The following is an 18,072-nucleotide window of genomic DNA, read 5'->3' on the forward strand; positions in this document are numbered from 1 at the left end:
ATCCCAGGCATAACACCTGGCCATAATGTTAGGCGTTATTGGCCTGAGAGATGAATGTGGATACAGATGCCCATATGGGCGCCCCTTTGATTTTTCACTATATTCTCAATCTCGTTAATATTAACAAATAGTTCGTGTGACTATCGAGTACACTCAAAAAAAGAAAAAATAACATGGGATCACTATTTCAAATCTTTTCTAAAGAAGACCATTATAGTGACATCTTTAAAGTGTCTTGTATAATCTAGACTCATTTGCTCGCATGTAATCACACATATCTGGTCCCTCTTGTGCTCTAAAAAAAATTAGAATAATGCTTGATCACTTTTAAGTCATTGTGATGTATTCATAAGTTTTGTTACTATCACATGTAGCGCTAAAGTTTGACCAACTGAGGATGCATTGTCGAATATTCTTTCCTTCACTCGCATGTCACTCAACTTTAGTCCAACCGCTTTCTAGTAATATCTCTTTAGATCATATCAATCATAGACATAGACAACATGCTAACATTAGAACATCTATCTTATGACATTGTCAAAACTCAATAAGGGTGCTCATAGATAAAAATTATTTTATCTCTTTCCTAAATCCAAACAAGCCCTTAAACGGTTTTGGGTGGATTCCCACGAGCTCGTGGCGATATAATTCATGTAGAGATCTTCAGATACAAATCAAGAGAAACAAACCGAGCTAGCAGCAATCACATACCATGTATGGCAGATAAGCCTCTTAAAAAAATATAGAAAAAATATATTCATCATTTATTTTTTATCATCCTCATCTCATAATGTAGTATTTGAAGATATGTTTATAAGTTAAATATAATAAATAATTTTTAATTATATATTATTATTGAAATGATGAGAGGAAGATGAATAACATAATGAGAAATGCTACACATCATCCTACACCACACACTTTATATATTAAAATATTATTTTTTATTTTTTTTATTTTTTATTTTATTTTATTCTTATTAAACTAATTAAATTATTTTATTTATCATCCACACACTACATATTTATTATAGAAAAAATGAAAAAAAAATTAAAATAAGTGTGGTGTGTGAAGTGTGAGGATGATAAATAGATTTTTCCATAATGTTATTATAAAAAAAGTTATGGGCCGACCCGTCCGTACCACCCGTTAAATGCGGGTTCAACTAAACACCGGGTTTGAAACCATCCAACCCGCTGTTTAACGGGCGAAAGAGCAGCCCGTCCGGGCTTATCTCCGTTCCAAACTCTCTCTCTCTCTCTCTCTCTCTCTCTCTCTCTATCAGAGAGTCTCTCTCTCATCGCGATCACGCTTGCAGGGAACCGAGTCTCTCTCTCTACTCGATCGCGCCTCCAAGCAACTGAGTATTGTGTGTCGAGTGCCGACTTCTCCAGCCCACCGAGCAGCCGTTCCTTCGAAGCTCACCAAGCAGTCGTTCCTTCGCAGCTCACCATAGCGGTCCAGATCCATCCACCGTCCACGGTAAGCTACTTCTCTCGGTGCATTGTGGGTTGAGTTCATTTTCAAAAGCCGAAACAGACCAGATGAAATCGGTTTTCCATTAATCCCATTTTGAGCAGAACACAAAATGGACTGCAGTGCTTGTCATTTCTAGACCACGCTGCTCAATTATTAATACAATTAATAACAATATAATTACATAATCACAGTGCATTATGCCACATTATGCCCTTTTTGTCCCAATTTGACCTGTTTTAAGTTTTCCCCAATGATTTCCTTGTGACCAATATTGCAACTGGGCCTGAAGTAAAAGTTTGGCTTTAGTCAATTGGGTCAGGCAAAACATCCAAATCTGATTCAAATTAGACCAGATTTAAGATTTGTTTATAGTGTTGGCAGAGTTGGAGATAAGTAGATCGAACCCAATTGATATCCAAATGTTATAGAAAATAATTAAATTATTAAAGCTCATGTGCTTACATGAAACCAAATCCCAATTTTTATATCCTATACAACAAGTTAGTATTTTTTTAGTTGTCCTTGCAGTTCTTATTTATATTTTGCATCAGTACCTGTCAGCATAGAGTTGGTATTTCAGCATCATGTTTTGAAGTGAGACCGGAATTAGGGCCACAAGGTGTTGTGGAGAAAAAGTGGTCTTAATAGTTATATCTCTCATACACTTGAAAGCTGAAGTTACAATTGTTAGGAGGATCAGAACAAAAGAGACATGCAGTGAATATGGCAATTCTAATTCAAGTCACCATCAATTAAAACTGATTTGTATTTATTAAAGCTCTTGAGAAGAGGCAAACCAATTACTAAAGGCCTCAGACCCGAATCATTGTGCTCTTTGAATTATTATAATCATATCCCTACAACTTGTTAAGACTGCAAAATTGCTTTATTCGTTGGATGCTGTAAGTATGAATGCTGGTATAAATTTGTTGGATTTTGCAAGTATAAAGGCACGTAAAAGGGAGAAAGGGCAAGACAGTCTAAGGGTACTGGCCCTGCTATGAAATTCTTAGTTTTATCCATTTTTTGAGATAGAATTTAACCCCTTCAAATTAAAGTCCCTCTGAAAGTTTGTCACTGATGCTGGGTATAAAACCAAGAACAGTTGCAGGTGTCCAAAAATACCAAAAATAGAAACCAGTTCCCTTCCTAATTTTTAATTTGTGAAGTCAGAGATTATGGTCTTAACATCTTGTCCTGTCTTGATGACTCATTTATGTTTTATTATGGTTCCAGGTCCATGCCGTACTGAAGGATCTAATTCACAAGGCTATCAGCGAAACTCTAGTATGTTCCTGACATGCCAAGTTTTATTTCTTGCCATTATAATTGTCCTTAATGTTTCTTAAAGTTTTGTGTGATGAATCTAACTAGATGAACTTTTTCATTATGTGAATTTTTTAAGAAGTATTAACTCAGAAAAAAACATGGGCATTTCTAAAATGACTTGATTGAATGATATACATAGCAGTGACTCATATTTTAAGTGTTTGCATTGCTGCTCTTATGTTAGAAACAAATTTTCTCCAATCAAGAAGATGAAGATAGAAATCTTGACACCTTTACAAAACAGTATGCAGTCATAAATATTTGCATGTAATTATAAGATCAAATCTCACTAAATTCTCTATGAATAACATTACAAAATTTGGAATAGCAGAAGTCCTAATTGGAAATAAGTATGAGAGACAGTTTCTTTTGACAAAAAAGAAGTATGAGAGGCAGTTAACAACTGGTGCAAGTTTCTTTTGAGCCCCGTGTTTCTATCTTGGACAAACCAAAACCATGATATCTTTTAGTTCATTTCCCACATTTGGTTGAAAAATCATACATTCACCAATTTAGGGATAAATATGTGTAAAGTTTAAACTGTTATGTATTTGTTTTGCTGGGTTCTAGGCATATAATCTTAGATAATGCATGCACATGTCCTATCTATTTGTTGAATTCTTATTGGTAGTGTTGCTGAATTTTTATGTTTTCTCATGTTTTTATATGATAATTATATGTTAGTTCATATCATGGATTGCTTCAGAAGTGACACTCCTACAAATTTAAGAGACGTTGAGATTATTACTCCTTTAGCTTCAAACTTTAACTTATCTAGTAATAGTAACACCAGTCTCCCTTCCAAAAGGAAGGCAAGTAAGGACCCATCAATGGTGTGGGACCACTTCACAAAAATAGATAGATGTTCATTGAGTCATAATTAATCAATTGTGTAGAGTTTGTTATTTCCTAATTGTTTCCTATAGTTTCATTATTTTAACTAGATTATTGACACAATTTTGACAATGATCTTCCCTAAATCTAGTTTGTTGTAATATACAATTTACCTCTTACTTCTCGGCCTTAATTTTTGTTTCTGTTATGTGAACTTTTCTATCACTACCACGTAAGATAAATATTAATACTATTTTGATAAGAATCTAGGAACAAATTCTAGCAATAAAATGGCTATGAAATTGATATAATTAAACAGGTAGAGATTTGCATCTTTTTTTTTATCTGACATTGGGTTGAGATGATTCTGGTAGCGTTGGAAAGCTAACTCAGTTATCTACAAATTTATAGTTGACAAGAATCTTCAAATTTTAACTTTTACTATGTCAAAACAGCTCACCATCGAACAACTAAACATAAAGTTAGTTTGACTTTAGCTTGACTTGACTCGAGTGAACATTGCGGGAAACACAATTTCACTTGGGTTTGGAGTCTCTGAATGATATAATAAAATCCTAAGTATATGTAAATCATTATGCACGACTTCCCTTGAACATTGCAAGAGAATTTGCTGATCAAATATTTTATGGAACAGATTAATTAGTAAATTTCCTATCTTTGCACCTTTAAAATGTTCTTGGATTTTATTTTTTATTTTTTTATGTTACAAGTTTCATTTGAAAGCAATACAATATAGTTTAAACCTTTCAGATCTAGAGAAAGGAGAGAGGAAACAGATGGATCCGGATTCAGTGAGATCAACTTTGTCTAACTTAGCATTTGGAAATGTGATGGCAGCTGCTGCTCGTGATTATCAGAAGGTTTTTCTCTTGATTATTTCTTTATCTCCCATATCATTTATAATCCATTCTGTCATCTTTAAATTGAATTTTGAGGTTGAAGTTTATCAACCATACCCTTCTTTTTATTATTTAATTTTATGTTAGTATGCTATGTTCCAATGATGTGTTTTTGTGGTTTTCACAAGTAAAGAAATGTGATTAACACTTCCTAGTTTTTATGGTTTATATATAACAATTTTCTTAACAAACAACGATCTCAACAGCTATTGTAGCGTGCAATTACCTTTTCAATTCTGGTACAGCCATCTCCTCTGGTGAAGCTTTAAGGCATTCCATTGAATTAGTTCAAGCATCAGATATCTTTCTGTCAATATGTTAAGCATTGAACCCCTAGGGATTGGCTCAAGTGGAGGTATGCTCCTTCCAGGTGTAAGGTTCAAACCCTTAAATTCAATCAATTTTTAGGAGTCACGTTCCATTAGTGAAGCCGATGATTTACCTGATTTGTGTTGTGGTGGTGCATTATATTTGTCCAATGTTTAATCGGGCAAAAGACATGTTGTGTTTGCACGGTTTCTAGAGTTACTTATCATCAAAAAATATGTTAAATAATGATCTGAGACCATCGTTGATATTCTACCCCCATGTAAATTAAGCCTGTTTATTTCCCAGCCGAGTATAAAGTTTTTGTTTTTGGGATTATGCAAATTTCCGCTTTACTATTACTCTCTTTCAGTTGAAGTGGGCTGAGTAGTAGTTAGCTTAGATGACAGTAAATGATGGCTTTGCTAGGTTTTATTACTTTCCTCCCGGGTTGCATGAAAGCAGGTATGCTTTTTGAGCAACTGATTAAAAATATATTGTTTAATTGCATTAGATTGCAAGCCACATTGAATGGTATGTTGATTGTTGTTTGTTGTCTAATGTGATCTCATATCTTATAGGAGTTGCTTGCTCAAGGGAAGCCACAAGCATCAAGTTCTTTCAACCAGGAGGTCGACCTTGATGAGTTGATGGATGTAAGTTTGATAGTGCTTCTATTTAATCCATCTGGTATTTAATGCACTTGTTTCTATTTATGAGGTGTACTTGCATCGAGTTATATTAGGATCCGGAGCTGGAAAAATTGCATGCAGATAGGATTGCAGCTCTCAAGGTTAGAGTTTTGATGTTTTTCTAAATTTTCTTGGATTTACTTTGATAAATTGATTTGGCGGAAGTATACTGTAATTAGTAAGTATTTATGATGGGATTCATTTGAATAGAAAGAAGCTGAGAAGCGGGAAGCATTAAAAAGGCAAGGGCATGGAGAATACAGGGAGATTACTGAGGGGGATTTCTTGGGTGAAGTTACCAGTAGTGAAAAAGTGATTTGTCATTTCTATCATCAGGAGTTCTATCGCTGCAAGTAAAACATTTAGTTTAATCTTATATTCTCTCTCTCTCTGTCTCCCTCCCCTCTCCCAAAATAGATGCACACAATCATGTACCTAAATATATGAATTGAAAAGTTCATGTGTTCATACCAAATGGATCTGTGTAGGATAATGGATAAGCATTTGAAGTCCCTAGCACCAAGGCACATTGGTACAAAGTTCGTCAAGCTGGATGCAGAGGTCTGTATACATTAGTTTGTGTAAATATGTTGCAAGAAAGAACTTTTTTGGTGTTTTCCCTTTTGAGTATACTTATCCCAATATTGGAATTTGAAGATTCAATTTTTGCAAAAGTCTTACCTCATAAAGAAATCAAGATGCATACTTAGATACATTACTGAAATGAAATGCAGAATGCACCCTTCTTCATTGCGAAACTAGGAGTCAAGACTTTGCCTTGTGTTATATTGTTCAGGTGAGGGCATATCTGTTGTCTTTTAAATGTTCTGTTCCTTGTAGATGCTAGAGGCATGTCAGTACTGTCCGATTTGGTAATTTTGAATGACAGGATAAGTCAAAAGAAGTTGGAATTCTAAAAATAGATCTCTGTATGATTCTGGACGTCTTTTAGTTTATTTCTTGAAAACAATAAGAGGTGTTTTTTTTCCTGGAGCTTAGCCCAGATGATGATACCACAATGATTGTTAGCCTAAAGTTGGCAGTGCTGATATGCCTATATGAGAACTTATATGACCTTCAGATCTAGGTTCAAGCTTATGCATCAAGACATTCTTGTCTCAATTTTTACTCAGGAAAGGAATCGCAGTTGATAGGCTGGTTGGATTTCAAGATCTGGGAGGAAAAGACGATTTCACAACAAAGACAATGGAAGTGCTACTAATAAAGAAAGGTAAATGCTTGTCTGGCATGTTTTGCTTTTTTTTTGTTTTAGCGCATGACAAGAGTCTCAACTATCGTTATTACAGGTATTCTTAGTGAGAAGAAAGAAGATGAAGATGAAGAAGACGATGGAAATCATGAAAATATGTGCAGGGCAGTGAGATCCTCAATGAATCCTGATTCTGATTCCGACTGAAAATGGAAGAATTGCACTTTGTCTACATGGATTCTCATTTTAGGTCATTTGGGGTAGGGGAGGGTTTTAAACGAGTGCTTGTGTTGTTAAATTCACTTATAATTAATTTGGATTTATACCAACGGCTTCTTTTTTGGATTCTGATTACTAAATACTAAATCAGGGAATTTCTATCGGTGTGCCGAGTGTTTATGGGACACCAAGGATTCATGGAAGTAATTGAAGGTTATTAAAAGGTTTAGGTCTTGTTTGATTATATAGATGAGATGAGATGAAAGTTGAATAAAATATTATTAAGATATACTTTTCGAATATTATTTTTGTTTTAGGATTTGAAAATGTTGAATATTATTGTATTTTGAAAACTCCACTTATTGTATTGTATTTTGAAAATTTTGAAAAAGTAATGATTATATGAGATTGGATAGTTTGTATATCCAAACGAGACCTAATTTTAACCATAGGAAGTTAGGCTTGGCCATGCAGATATGTAATATAGGCTCGAGAGATAATTACTCATTTCTAGCATGACATCGATGGAGTAAACTCCACTTGTTCTAAATGATGTTATTGCTGCCCTTGGTTTTACTTAATTGTGTCTTTTCTTCTTTGTCCATGTATTAGCCTTCTTGCCTATCAGGAATTCTTGACCTTCTAATACTCAAATAGTTACGAGACACGTATTTGCAATGCATTTACCTGTTGGCCCTCTGTCTACGTCTTCCTACCATCTCATGAGCCATGCGTGAAATTGTCTAAAGTTCAGAAGTTCTGATATAAAAGGTAAATTACTCTCATTCAACAGTAAGCATGAAAAAATCATAAAAAAATAAATAATTTTTCTGCTGAAGAATGGCCATATCAATACCATGGAGGTACAAGCACCAGCATGCTTCCCATTCTTATTAATCGCAAAAACAGCTCCCACAACATCAGGAAATTTTCTTGCTATTATTAATATTGCATCCTTTGCAGCAAGCTTGGGTTCCATTCCTACTCTCGGACTCTTCACTACTTGGTAACTGTAATCAAATGGGAGGATTTTTTAAGACCTAAATAGGGCATTATAGTTCTTCTACTCAGTAGCACTACACCACACATTTGCTAAGGGAAGAAAAATAAAATAAAAAATAAAAGCAAGTGTGTGCTACTGTTCATCCAGGTTCTAGCCGTGGTTAGCCTGTTTCATACCCAGGCTGGAACCTGGATGAAACCGGTTTTAAAAATCTAGAAACTGGAATTCCGGGTTGTACCTTTTTTTTAAAAAGCGCATTTAAGAGAATTTTTACCCTATAGAGATTATCGACTGAAGATGGAGAGATTATCAATTGCATGTAATATGCAGAGAATCATATATTTGAAAATTAGAGAATCATTCTTTGATTCGATAAGAGTACCATGCCATTGAGTCTCATAACAAATGTTTAATGTAATAAGCAGATGAGACCCAGCTTTACTATCCAAAATGAGACTTCAAGCACAAACGGTGACTCCTCTCTGGTGCTGGCGCTATCTCAGACGTGGCAAAAGAGTGGAAGTTGTCCAGAGGGAACCGTTCCCATTTGCAGAATACGAAAGCAAGACTTGTTGGGGCTGCCTCCCTTGGGCACTTTAGAAGGGATGGCCCTTCGACTTCTTGGCTAGTGAGCGCATCAACAAATGGCCAAAGTAGGCATTTTGTTCATTGTGGACGAGAGATTTACGTTTAAAAAAAAAAAAAAAGGTTTCGGGTTTAAAAGCTGGTACCCGGAACAGGTGTACCCGAGTCTTTATGGGGTATTGGCCCAAGTTTGTTCCAGGTCAGAACTCGTAACCAGAACCTAGATAACTAGATCGGGCTCAGTTTTTTCCCAATCCGAATGAACAGTACTATATTGGAGAAGAAGTTAATATATATATAGCTATTTTGCAGTGCAAAGGCAGTACATATGATCCTTGTGCAGTAACAGTTCATTGGGTAAATGAGGGTAATCCTGTTTTGTTTGGAACATTTGCTCCCACCAAGCCTCTCTAGCTACCTCATTTTCAAGCCTTTTTTTTTTCCCCTTCATGTTTTATTGTTTTGTTGATTGATTGCTGATTAATCTATACATTGCCATCAATAATGGTCACTGTCATGATTCTAACAGCCGCATAGAACCTGTCGGCTGGCAGTAGAAATAGGTTGCAACTGACGTTGACCGGTTCGATTCCGATTTGAACTAGGTTCAAATCATTGAACTAGCTGATTAATGGACGGAAAAAGTATGCAAACGTGATTTTATATAACAGAACTTATATACTAAAGACATTCGATAAAAATATAATATTTTTAGAATAAATATACTAAGGCATCTTTTTATAGATGCATTGTCAATGTTGTTAACATGAAACAAATTTCCAAAACCAATTTGCATAAAAATATTAATATTACAATTTTTTTCAAAATATAATGGATTTTACAATAAATTGTGTGTTACATACCAATCTTGTAAATAACATATTTTTTTAATTAAGAAAAATATAGAAGAGGTGATCGGAGATGCATGGTTTCTCTACGCGGACATAACCATAGTAGCATCATACTTGCTATAAACTGGACAAGAGAAGCCTATAAGGCAAGAAGACGCAAATGCTTTTTCAAATCGTATTTGAGTCGTTTATAGTCTAGACCCAGTCTCAATAATTAATAGGATGTTAGTTTGTAATAGAAAGAGTGGTTTTCTAATTTCAACATGTAGAGATCATCTGATATCATTTTGAAATTAGTATAGTTTTATTTTAGTTTTGAGATTTGTTAAAATTAGGTAACTATTCATTACTAAAATTAGATATTTTCTTCTTAAAAAAAGTGTTAATTCTACTTTTTGTAAGGGTTAAATTCAATCTAATTACAAATCTTCTCAATAATGTTCTATCAGGACTATTAATGCTGACCAAATGAACTTTGCCTTGTTGAAGTTGAACTTGGAACTTCAACATTGTTACCATGAATAAGCTTGCTATCTTATAATATTGGGAAAATTACTTATACACTAATTGACAGATCAATGTTTTTAAAGTACCAGTTGTTGTGTCCATAGTGGATGAAACAAAAATAGCCATTAATTGTAGGTGTTAATGTTGTGTTTCGTAGGCCTTTGAGTTGGGCTCTTAGCAGTCTGGGTCTTCGGTCTCGAGGCCTGTGAGCACAAAGAAAGTACTGAGAGGAGGTTGCCCTTATGGTGGCTGGGGAGCCTCCAATGCCAAAGTCAGTAACACTCCAAAAGCATATACAGATGAATACGTAAATGTAGAGAGAGTTCAGAGAGTTAAGAGTGCAACCCTTTTTCGATACTTGGGGGTTCCCTTTTATACCTGGTTTTGAGGATGAGGCTGCCATGTCCAGCGACTAGGGGGAGGGATTTCCTCCCAAAGTCCATTCCGCCATACCTATTTAATGCGGCATAGTCCTCTAAGGAATGCATTTAATACAGTGTGATCTTCTGGTGAACGCATTTAATGTGGCGTGATACTTTGTTTTGTCTAAGGTTCAGTCCCTTCGAGATGGCATGTTGTTCTTCCCCTTTTGCTGAGGTAGATTTTCCAGTACTTTTTGGGTCCTGGACTGACCTATGCTCCATGGCTCTGAATCCGATTTATACGAGTCGAGAGCCCTTTAGTTGGGTTGACAGGTGGCTCGATTGGTACGAGGCCCTGGGTATTGGGCTTGGCCACTGGGCCTTTTGGGCTTAGGGAAAAACCCCCTAATAGTTACCCCACAATTCTCATTGGGTTAGGCTGATGAGAGTTTTACTTTCTTTCCATTGCTACTACTGCCTTATACCCAGTTGGCAGGGGTGAGATGACGCCTTTGCCCCTTGATCCTTCCACGTGTTAGGCCTTCATGCCCTTTCTACCCTTTGATTCAACAGGCCATACCCCACTTTCCAACTTCTTTGATGCAATCCTCGAACATTGGATTCTGGTACCCAATGGTGGCCATTTTTTCTCTTTTGCAATGATGGCTATCAAACAATTTGTTCTTCTTCACACTATGTCATGTGTATGTGGGATTTGAACAACTTTACCTTTCATATTCACTTGCGGAAGTTGGAGAGTCAACCACCGCTCCCCTATATAAATTTTGTTTGGCTTTTGTCGCTCCCCTTTTACTTCATTTCTCTTCCCTGCATATCTATTTCTCTCTTCATCTTCCTCATCGCACTTTTCCAAATGGTTGCCAGAATGTCTGCTGAACGTGCAAACTTTGATGAGCAAAACCAGACTGAGTCGGGCTACACTGGCCACTATTGGCACTCAGAGGCCTCTCACGACTTTCTTCAGTAATCGATCTCCACTTACCGTATACTTGGCATGGTATTCTTGGAAATTCTTGGGCCCCGGAAGGGGGTTGTTGGTGTTGACGGTTAGGCGTCGTGTGTCGCTCCCTTTCCCAGCATGTTCTCTTGCGGGTTGAGGTTATCCTTCCCTCACCCTGTCTGCGAAGTTTTGCACCATCTTGGGCTGGCACCTGCCCAGCTCCATCTGAATGCTTAGTAGATACTAATATGTTGCCATGTCCTGTGACGGCGCGGGTTGTTTAAGTCTGACCTGGAGAACGCTGATCTGACCTATCGCGAATTCCTTCTGACCCATAATGTGAAGAGGGGTGCTAGGGACATATGCAGTTTTAGGGCGATAAACGCCCTTGTTATACTGGAGTATCAATATCGCAAGATCGCAAACTCAATCGAAAAATTCTTCTTCGTATCTGGCCGGGGATAGGAGTTCCCCGTTGGGCAAATTGGCCGTGCTAAGTTCCCGATCAAGGCCTAGTGGGGCATCATTCCCAGCGACAAGGCTGTGTGTCCAACAACCACACTTGAGCAGCTAAGCCGCATCGCCATCGTCAAGGAGTGGGCAAGATAGAGCCCCCTTTTTGTTCACTCAGAGGTTCTTCTGGGGGAAGACAACCTCACAACGTATCTTTCTCCCATCAGTCATACCATCCATACCAGTTGTGGCATTTCCGTTTGCCCGCCAGCAGCCTTGCTGAAGAAGTGCTCCCTAAACCTTCCCCTTGAGGGTAAGGGGAAGAAGTCTCATATAGAGGCAACCAAGGTAGGCAGTGACCATGTGTCTCTACCGGGTCAATCAACAGGGATGGTCAACATCCAGCAGCTGAGGCTCGTAATACTTGTCTAGAGTTAGGCCTCTCAAGTGCCTCCTGTGGATCTTGCCTGTGGGTCTGGGGAGGGGGAACCCTTCGGTCTCAGCACGTGTGTGACTCCTCCTTCATCTATTGCTCTAGTCATTGAGCCTGTGGTAGTTGTCAAATCTGAGGTGCTTGCCGTGTTCGTGGAGCTGCAAGATACTACTTGGAGGGGCAACTTGCTTTAGATGCACTTTTGGGGGGTCCTTACGGATGAGGCTCCTCATCAGTCGTCTGTGGTGGAGTTGCCTCCTAAATCCAATGTTGAGATGACTACTACTTCTTCTACGTTCGAGGATCGAGAGTCTGAAGATGCCTCTAGGGACTCCGTAGAGGAGTCTGGCCCTACCAAGGGGAATATGTTTGTTCAAGGGTCTCCCTGGGATGAAGCTTTTGTAGAGGATATCATGGCCACAATCATTACTGCTCATCTTAAAGTGAGGCCAGTCATAAGATATGTCGAAAAGGCTCCAAGAATGGAAGTCAAGTATCTTGCATCTACCCTGCCAACCGATGAGGGGGTTGTGGTCACAGTTGTGAGACCTGAGGAGGGCAGTCCGCATGCTTCTGACGAGGGGAAAGATCACTCACTTTCCAAGGGGACCCCGCAGCCCATGACTGGGGATCTTCCTAGCCCTTTAACTGGTGGGCCAGTCAGGGAGGCCTCAGGCGACTATGGGAGCTTCTGCATGGACTAGTGGTTACCCCCTGTAGGTAGCTCAGCTGAGCCTGTTCCTGCATCCCCTCATCTTGATGGCAGGAGTGCGCGAGTGGAGGCTTTGGAGCGAGTAGCAAGATCTCTATGGGGCTTTCTCTCCAAGGTTTTCTTCACTTTAGCTCGCTCTTTTCTTGTTTTGTTCGTCTCTTTTTGTCTTCCTATTCTTACTTTATTGTTGCTTGTCACGATGGGTTGTAGGGAGTCGACGTGTTGACTGACTTCATTGTGTGTGGCCAGGTGGTAGTTGAGACAGAGAACCGGGAGTTCTGCTCTATGATGATGATGACTCTCCACTATGCTAGCGGGGAGAACTTGGAGAAAAATTTCCTATAGGCAGAGCTAGCGATGGCAAATGGGTGGCTTGTGTCGACTCAAGAGTCACTAAGCAAGCTTCAGGTGGAGAATGAGGAAATGAGGGGCCTCCAGAATTCTGACGCCCAGTGGCTTGAGTTATTGGAGGGGAATGCTTGTCCCCACCAGTCGCTTTGAAGGATAGAGAAGACTTATTGTCGGCGGCCAGGCAAGGGAGGAGAAGGAGTACCTTGAAGGTGCATTTAAAGGCTATCAACTTCAAAAAGCTCGATCCCGATCCCGTTGCCCTTAATCATGATGGTGAAATTGGTTGGACAATGATCTTGGTTGTTTTCTCTCCCGTAGAGGAAGCTCCATATGGGCCATCCTCCCGGGGGCGTTAGGGGGGCTGACCTTGAGGGAGATGACCCTGAATGTGTCGAAGTCAACCCCGCCAGGTGATTGGCGGATCTAGATGCACCCAAGGTGGGCTCTGTTGACTTTGAGGTAGATCTTGACATCTACCTTGGCTGATTTTGTATTTCCTTCTCGTATTCCGCATGATGTAAATTCTTTTGTTTTAGCCTTTTCTTTGTAAGAACTGTGGTGCTCAGTGCACTATTATACTTGTATATATATGTTTTTGCTTTTCGCTGTATTGCTCTATGCTTTGCCTGCTTTGTTTTTGTTTTGCTTTGCTTTGTGGCCATTTCCTTATACTTCTTTTGTCTTGTCTTTCTCTTGTTGATTGTCTTTCTTCCTTCTTAGTTGGCAACCATCACTTCTCCCTTCTTGCCCTTTAAGCGTTTAGGGCTCTTTTGTCTTCCTTGTGCGAGTTCTACTCTAGAGATCTCTTATTTTGATGAGCCTTTTGGCTCTGGGCGAGGCTTTTTGGATGACGTCTCACCACAAGCTTGCATGGAAGCAGATGCTCAACAACTCTTTGCGGCACCCGAAGGAAATCTTGTTGAAGGTTGTATTGTTCCCTATCACTTAGAGGTGTGTTCCAAAGGTGGCATAGCCTTGGCTTTATGGCTGCATTGTTTGATGGTCTTTCCTATCTCAAGACTCATTTTCTAGTCCATGTTCCATTATGATGCCGCGACCTATTTGTCTAAATAGGTCAAACTAGTGCCTCTCTCTTTGGCTTAGCCGGTGTAGGGGGTTTCTCCAGCCTCGGAACCGTTCAGGTTTGGGCACATCCTCTCCAGCCAAGGAGGAGGTAAAGGGAGCCTAGGTCTAGGATCCTTGTCAGGACCTTCTTGACCTCGACACATTGCTGACATCCTTGATAGCGATGATGGTCGCGCTTCAGAGATCCTTTATCTGCAACTTCCACTAGAAAGTGATTTTCTCGGATGACGGTTTTTCTGGTGGAAGTCCCACAGTTGAAGGGTCTCGAGGTGGATGAGGCGAGAGGAGAGGGTGGGATACGCACGCTTCCAAAATCTCAGGGAATGAACCATCGCTAATTGCCTATATAAGTCCTCCCTTCTCAGTTGGCAACCATCACTTCTCCCATCCTGCCCTTCAAGCGTTTAGGGCTCTTTTGTCTTCCTTGTGTAGGTTATACTCCAGATATCTCTGATTCTGATATGCCTTCTGGCTTTAGGTGAGGCTTCTTAGATGAAGGCTCGCCACAAGCTTGAATGGAAGCAAATACTGGGCAACTCTTTGCGGCGCCCGGAGGAAATCTTGTTGAAGGTCGTATTGTTCCCTATCACTTAGAGGTGTGTTCCAGAGGTGGCGCGGCTTGGGCTTCATGGCCACGTTGTTCGATGGTCTTTCCTATCTCAAGACTAGTCGTGCAGTTCATGTTCCATTACGATACCGCGACCTATTTGTCTGAATAGGTCAGACCGATGCCTCTCTCTTTGGCTTGGCTGGTGTAGGGGGTTTCTCCCGCCTCGGAACTGTTCAAGTTTGGGCACATCCTCTCCAGCCAAGGAGGAGGAAAGGAGCCTAGGTCTAGGGTCCCTGTCAAGATCTACTTGACCTCGACACATCGTTGACATCCTTGATAGCGATAATGATCGCGCTTCGGGGATCCTTTGTTTGCAACTTCCACTAGAAAGTGACTTGCTCGGACAACGGTTTTTCTGATGGAAGTCCCACAATTGAAGGGTCTCGAGGTAGATGAGGCAAGAGGGCCCTCCAGCCCTCTAGGTGGCCTCGTCGACTCTAGGCAAGGATAGCACTGCAAGTGGGGGCCTGGCTCCCATTCTCCCTCATGGGTAGGTGACATCTCACCCTACAGGGGTAGGTTGGAATGTTTTAAGTCACCCCTCTTGTCGGTTTCTTAGCTTGTCGAATGCTGGGGAGGGGGGGAACCAAGGGGTATGTAAGGCTGTGATCGCCTCGACCCTTAGGTAGAGGTTGAGTAGCACTTAGGGCTGAATTCACCTCGAGTCCCTCACACTTGGCGAGAGGGGGTTAAGCGGTATGTAAGGCCTAGCTCACCCAAATACTTAAGTGGAGGTCGAGCAGCACTTAGGCATGAACTCGCTTTGTTGACCCTCGCGCTTGGCGAGAAGGGGTTGAGCGGCATGTAAGGCCGGGCTCGCCCAAATACTCTTGCAGAGGTCGAGTAGCACTTAGGCATGAACCTAGTTGACCCTCGCGCTTGGTGAAAGGGGATCAAGCAGCATGTAAGGCCGGGCTTGCCCAAATACTTATGCGGAGGCTTGAGTATGCTGTAGAAATTAAACCATAGTACAAATAATCATTGACACTCGCTAACTTGAGCTACATGGCTAGTGTGTGGCGAAGTTTTGAGACATTATCTGTTGGAGAAGAAAATATTTTTGAAGTTTATTCGGGTAGTCGTGGGACTGATCTACACTCCACTGAGGGAGGGTTAGGGGTGCCTTAAGCCACACCCTCCCCTTTGCCCCCCACTTGGGGAGGTAATTAGTCGATGGCCTTAGAGCCTGATTACTTTTCACGGTGGCAAGAAGGGGTAAGTTTTCTAGGCAGCCGGGGGCCTAGACCCGCTCTTCTTCGTAGGGAGGTCAGATCGAGCCGGGGCTAAGTCTGCCTATCATCCCTCACGTAGAGGAAGTCTCTCTAGGCAGTATACGACTGTACCAACTCCGGTCCATTGGCACCACGGGGAAGGTAGGTGAGGGTCAGGTTAGCAATGTTCCCACTCTTTGTCGTGGTAGAGGTATGGGCAAGTATTCGGGTGGCCAAAGGGCCTAACCTGCCTTCCCCTGCTGGAGGGTCGAGATGGTCTTTAGCTCATTTTGCCCTTTGGAGCCTCGCGGGGAGGTGAGGATCGGAAATCTTGGGGTTAGACTTGCTCCCGCTTGTTGATGCACACAAGGAAGGTAAGTTGTCAGACAATTAAAGACTGGCCCACACTTTGCCGCGAGAGGGATCAAGCAGCTTTAGGCATTACACCCATCCCTTTGGTACCTTGCGGGGAAGGTAATGTCAGACAGCTGAGCAACCGGTCCACACTTCGATATTGATGAGATGGGGTAATTTTTTTAGGTGGTCTAAAGACCGAGCTTGCTCTCCTTCTTAGGGGAGGATTGGTCGTCGAGGGGGCAGGACCTACCTGTTGACTTTTACATTGAGGTAGTCTATTTGGGCAGTATGTGATTGGACTTGCTCCCATCTGTTGGCGTCACATGAAGGTAAGTAAGGGTTAGACTAGCGCTATACCTACTCTTCATCGTTGCAGGATGGGATAATTCGTTCTGCTGGTCTAGAGACCGAACCCGCTCTCCTTTGTGGGGGAGGCTAGGTTGACCAGGGGGCTGGACCCGCCTGTTGACCCTCTTGTGGAGGTAGTTTGTTCAGGCAATTTATGATTGTACCCTCTCCTACGTGTCGATGCTTATGAGGTAGGTAAGTGTCGAGCAGCCGATGGCTTGCTTGTACTCTGCTGCGGGAGGAATAAAGTAGTCTTAGGCATTACACCCATCCCTTTGGTACCCCGCATGGAGGTAAACAGTTGGTGAAGACTAAAGCTGGTGGAGACATTCGTTGGCAATGATTAATGCTGGTAGAGCCATTGTTCTTACACGTTGAATTCCTAAAAAAACAAACTTCTTTCATTAATAGGGTTCATACAATAGAAAATGAAATTTATAGATTTGTAGGGGGGATTGGTTTGCTCCTTGCTTTTCCCATTTGCAGCTTCCTCTCGTCCTCCAGCCGTGGCAAGTTGAGTTTCCAACAAAAGCTAGCCGCGACTTCATGTGAGGTGCATGCCCATGTTGCTTGTTGGTCTTAACGGGCTAGAGGGCACACAGTGGGCACCCTGCCATCTTTTGGCTTCAGCTCTTGCATGCAACACTCCCACACTAGGACTTGTTCTCCCTTGATTTCTCCTACCCCTTGAGCAGTTGGAAACTATCTTCAGGTGGTAGGTGGAGGTGATTGCCTTGAGCTTTTTTAGGTTTGGTCGGCCGATGATAGCATTGTTAGAGAAAGAGGCATTCATAACCAGGAAGTCAACCATGACGGGGGCCGTGTAGGGAGTGCTACCCGCCAGGACATATAGGGTGATCGTCTTAGAAGGCTGGACCGTCTATCTGGAGAAGCTTTTGAGTGGCATCGGTCCTAGTTGGAGTCAAGTAGCATCTATTCCCATGCGGGTAAACGCTTCCCATAATAGAATGTCAGTCGAGCTACCATTGTTGATAAGGATCCTTCTTGTGGTGAAATTGGCAATTAGCATGGTCACCACCAGAGCATCGTCATGCAGGTAGAGGACTCCCTCCTCATCATCTTCCCAGAAGGAAATTACGAGTGTAGGTTCACTCCTTCAGTACTTTGTTGGCCAGTATGCTGTTGAGTACACTTCTCGGTAGCGGGACTCTCTAGCTTGCACCTTCCTCCTAGAGGAGGTAACTCCTAATCCCCCCGCTATGGTTATGATTTCCCCTATCAAGGGTACTTCT

General features: G+C 41.1%; 1 protein-coding gene across 2 annotated transcripts; it reads left to right on the forward strand.

Moving 5' to 3' along the window:
- Positions 1–1,214: 1,214 nt before the first annotated feature.
- On the forward strand, positions 1,215–7,291 carry LOC122316484 (thioredoxin domain-containing protein PLP3B-like). Of its 2 annotated transcripts, none has more exons than XM_043133038.1 (10): positions 1,215–1,482; positions 2,716–2,766; positions 4,400–4,523; positions 5,450–5,524; positions 5,614–5,661; positions 5,771–5,913; positions 6,049–6,121; positions 6,295–6,356; positions 6,694–6,791; positions 6,868–7,291. In XM_043133038.1, exons 3-10 carry the CDS (start codon positions 4,440–4,442, stop codon positions 6,975–6,977), a joined length of 693 nt encoding a protein of 230 aa, XP_042988972.1. In that variant the 5' UTR covers positions 1,215–1,482; positions 2,716–2,766; positions 4,400–4,439; the 3' UTR covers positions 6,978–7,291. The 2 variants fall into 2 exon arrangements, with proteins under 2 accessions (XP_042988972.1, XP_042988971.1); XM_043133037.1 differs by having other exon boundaries at positions 1,216–1,482; positions 4,414–4,523.
- The last annotated feature ends 10,781 nt before the right edge of the window (positions 7,292–18,072 follow it).

The sequence above is a fragment of the Carya illinoinensis genome, chromosome 7 (assembly GCF_018687715.1).
Source record: "Carya illinoinensis cultivar Pawnee chromosome 7, C.illinoinensisPawnee_v1, whole genome shotgun sequence".
In the NCBI taxonomy this organism is placed as follows: domain Eukaryota; kingdom Viridiplantae; phylum Streptophyta; class Magnoliopsida; order Fagales; family Juglandaceae; genus Carya; species Carya illinoinensis.